We start from the raw sequence: 4,111 nt of genomic DNA, 5'->3' as shown, positions 1-4,111 counted from the left end.
CTGCTGATTTTTCAGCTTCAGAGGAAGGAGAACTGTTCAAACAAATAAAAAACGGTGTTAAAAACGTACAGCTGATATAGTGGACTTCATATAGGATGCGGTTCTCCCCTCACTGACCTGTGTGTGTGGTTCTCCGGCTGTTCAGGGACTTGACTCGCCACTGGAGCGTCACGCGGAGGAGAACTTCCCATCTTCGCCTTCGCACCGAATGGATTAAAGTTCGGATCATCGAACTGGTCAAAGTCAACAGAGTAAGCGCCTCTCGTTGGAGGAATTTCCGTCGCCGCGTTGGGTTCGATTTCTGGACTTTTCTTCTCGGCGGGAGCAGACGCTGGTTTTGGAGCGGCGGTTTTCGTTTTGGAAAGAGGCGGCTTCTTTAAGCCGAGGCGTTTGGGAGGAGGTTTGCGTTCGACTTTGGCCTCATCGTCAAAGTGGAACTCCAAAAGCATGGGAGCCTCTTTAGGGGGCGCTACTGAGGGGGCGGCGGGGTCAGGGTTCACCTTGGTAAGGCCGGGCCTCTCCGTGGTGAGGAGTACATCTTCTGGCTCGCTGGGCGGCGCCGTCGCTCCCGAGCTCATCTCCTCGGCTCGAGACAGTGCCGAATTGCAGACGGGTGATTTCCTGGAGACGGGAGGAGTGTTCTGGAGTTTCGAACTACCGGTTTGGAAAGGGTTCACCGAGTCGAGGTCATCGAAATCAACCTGGTAGGATCCTTTAGGGAGTGAAAGTGACTCCTTTACGTCTTCATTAACTACAGGCGCAGGCTCCGGTTCAGGGATCTCTACGTTCACCGTACTGTCGGCGAGCGTCGTTATCTTCGGCTCGATGATCACAGTGGTGTCTGTGGACGCACCGCCCGCAGATAAATCCGCCAGGGAATTCTCCACAGATGGGATAAAAGGGAGAGTCTCATCCAAAGCCATGTCGGCCCTTTCCTTAACGGTTTCCACCTCTTCGGGAGCCGGCGACGATGCGGGGAGAGCCGGCTCCGCCGCCATCAGGGTGTCGGACAGCAGAGCAGCAGGTTGGGTTGAAGACGGGATCATTATACCGGAGCTCTGGAAAGGATTCACACAGTCCAGGTTGTCGAAGTCGATGGTGTAGCCTCCTTTGCTCCGAATGGGCATGTCATCGTCAGGAAAGGAAGAGCCTGGTTTAGTGGGAACGCTGGGTGGAGGAGGCGACCTGGAACACCGGCAAATTATTATAAGCCTTACGAGTATATTTAACCCTGAACTCCTACCACGCGTGTTAATATAAAGCGTGCAGCACTCACGTGAGCATGAGAGACTCCAGCGAGTTAGTGCAGTCGTCCAGCGCGGCCATCGTGCCCACGCGACTCGGGGACATGATCTTCTTCGTGACCGGGTCTCTGAGCGGAGTCTGGAAACACACCTGGAGGAACCATCTTTTCATTTAATAATCGATAGAATCTAGACTGACAATACAATACAACAAATACAATAACGAGTACATAAACATACAGCAGCACTGGGGGAAAATAAACATATGAATATTCACACATGACGCACAAAGCCTGTTCAAACGACGGCGCTGCTGGGGGTTTTTAAGAGGAGGAATAAAAATAAATAAAGTACATCTAATCAACTGCTTCCAGCCTGTAAATGCAATAAACGTTTAAAAACAAAAACATATCACGACATCTCAGAAAAGGGTATTGTGGGAAAATTTATTACAGTATTGGTCTTTCATGGTAATCACCCAGCTGTACAGACCATCACACATTCTAAATAAAACAAGAAAAAGAATCCCCATAAACAGTCATACCTTCACTCCTTTAGGGATGTTTTTGTTAAGGTTCTCGGCCTGAGACGGTCTCAGGATGGACGGCCTGCCGGTGGGCTGATCCAGAGCAAAAATGTCAGCGGCTGAGTCGGACGGGACGTGCTTGTGGACGAGCTGAACGCCCCGATTCTCATCGTTCACCGCCTCTGAGCTCATACTGAGGAAGGATAGAGAGAGCGAGAGAACATTCCAGCATAAAGCCCCGCCCGGTCCGTACACCACGCACTCCAACACTGAGCATGTGGGTCTGCTGATAAGACACATGCCTTCATGCTGTAAATAAACACGAGGTCACGGGGCATGTGGAGAGAAAGAGTGACGTGATACGTGTTGAAGTGTAACGTCACTGCCGTATCAATCCAGCGCTGGACATTACATACATACCATCAGACTTACACTATATACCATGCATTACAGAAATGACTCGAATGGTGGCATTATAGTCATGTCTTTGTACAATGACCCAGTCCTTAACCCGTGCTTACTGATCCTCCTGTGCGGTAATCATCAGTCTCGGGACCTTGCGGAAAATGTCCGTTTCAACCCTGTGCTTTGAATCATCAGTTTTAACAAGAGAACCACGTCAGTCCGGTCAGCTGATGTGTGGGAGGATAAAGGATAAAGCATGACTGTGTCTACACAGCACAGTTTACAGCCGAAATCACAGCGACGAAGCTGTGAAAGAGCGCCCGAGACTCGGGACAAAGGGCACGAAATATCGCCGTGAATGACGGCTTCAAGAGTACGGTTCAGGTTTAGTGAAAACTTCCTTCTCAATCTAATACAATCGCTTTTATCTATACAGGACCTCACAAACACAAAGATACAGAGATATAAAGCTGACCAGGATCTCGTGACAGTGGGAGTTTATGAAGGGAACAGGGGTGAGGACGGATAATTAACCTTTAGCAGCATCAGGGAAATCGTCCACACTTACACAGTGAAGTCTCGGGTCAGGCTTTTTACAATCCAACACTCACTGGTTTGTCGTGTGTACATGCACACACACACACACACACACACATATATGCGCATGTGTGTATATAAACTTGCTGTTCATTACCAAGAAGATAATTTGATTAAAACTAGGCACAGTGGCTAATGAAGTTTCACTCTATATCTTTACCTGAAGTTTATCAATCAGATTTAAAGAGATAAACAACTAATGTACCACCCTAGAGTCTGATCTTCAGATCACTTTAACAAAAAGATCTAGATCTTCTCTGCAAAATTGGTAAAAGTGCCATTTACACACACACACACACACACACACATACACACACATACACACACATACACACACACACGTCATGCTAGTCAGGTTGCCTTTGTAATGGATGCTAGCTCTCCTGCTAATCAAGAAGCTATTAATTATATCAAAAAAGTGCCAAAATATACGCGAAGGGCTTCTGGGACAGACTTTAAACCTATTAATTATTCAAATCAATAAGTAAATACAGAGTTAGATAGCAAAAAAAAAAAAAAAAAAGAGAGAGAGAGAGAGAGAAAATATAAACTGCCAGACTACACGGACGCTAAGTTTTAGTTTAGCAACGTATGAAAGTAGTAATATTACAGCAAACACGTCAGCATGTGAAATATAAATAAGAACTATTATTATGAAGATTCTGGCTAATGTGTTGTGTTTTTTTGTTTTGTTTTTCAAGTTATTTGGTATGCTAATTAGCATAGCCGACGCCTTCTAGCTATAGTGACGGTTATAACAGACACAAACTCAAACTAGCAAAAAAAAAAGAAAAAGAAAAAGTTACCAACGCACCCACACTGCTGTTCAAAGTTCGCATTTAAATGTTATATTATATTTTGCGTCAGGTGGTAAAACTCACCTCAGATTATATCCCGGAATATCTTCTCTTCTCGTGGCAGCTCCGCGCTCGTGCACACTTCTGTGTCCTCTGTTATGAGACGCCTCACTGCAGCAGCTACAAATTTCAAATTTAAACGCCACGGTGTTTCGACCAATTAAACTCACCGCGCGGCGCCTAGGAGGCGGGATCTAATACGAATCCACCAATGGTGTCAGACAGCTCTGACGTTCTTATTGGTCCTTTCCAGAGATGGACGTGCACACAGACGAATGAATCCGCGGTCCTAAACCCCGAGCCGGCGTTCAGAGCTCATCGGGAACTGAATGTAAATCAGTTTCTCGTGTGAGATTTTGCTTAGTGTCATCAATTAATATTAATATTAATGAATAATATTAATAATGTAATATTATGCATGTATTTGAATAGTATATAACTATGGTTTATAAATAAAATTCATATAATTACGTCGTAATTGT

General features: G+C 45.7%; 1 protein-coding gene across 1 annotated transcript in view; it reads right to left on the bottom strand.

Moving 5' to 3' along the window:
- The window catches only part of tacc3 (transforming, acidic coiled-coil containing protein 3), an 8,073-nt gene extending 4,304 nt beyond the window's left edge, over positions 1-3,769 (bottom strand). The window contains exons 1-5 of the mRNA XM_017463513.2: positions 3,654-3,769; positions 1,789-1,963; positions 1,277-1,395; positions 118-1,185; positions 1-32 (exon numbers count right to left, since the gene is read on the bottom strand). The exon at positions 1-32 is cut by the window's left edge and continues 23 nt beyond it. Of these exons, the coding sequence (XP_017319002.1) occupies positions 1-32; positions 118-1,185; positions 1,277-1,395; positions 1,789-1,962 (1,393 nt within the window). The 5' untranslated portion in view covers position 1,963; positions 3,654-3,769. The remainder of the gene's footprint in view (positions 33-117; positions 1,186-1,276; positions 1,396-1,788; positions 1,964-3,653) is intronic.
- Positions 3,770-4,111: the final 342 nt, after the last annotated feature.

The sequence above is a fragment of the Ictalurus punctatus genome, chromosome 3 (assembly GCF_001660625.3).
Source record: "Ictalurus punctatus breed USDA103 chromosome 3, Coco_2.0, whole genome shotgun sequence".
Taxonomy (NCBI): Eukaryota; Metazoa; Chordata; class Actinopteri; order Siluriformes; family Ictaluridae; genus Ictalurus; species Ictalurus punctatus.
The sequence above is the reverse complement of the archived record's forward strand: the minus strand, read 5'-3'. Positions and strand labels throughout refer to the sequence as shown.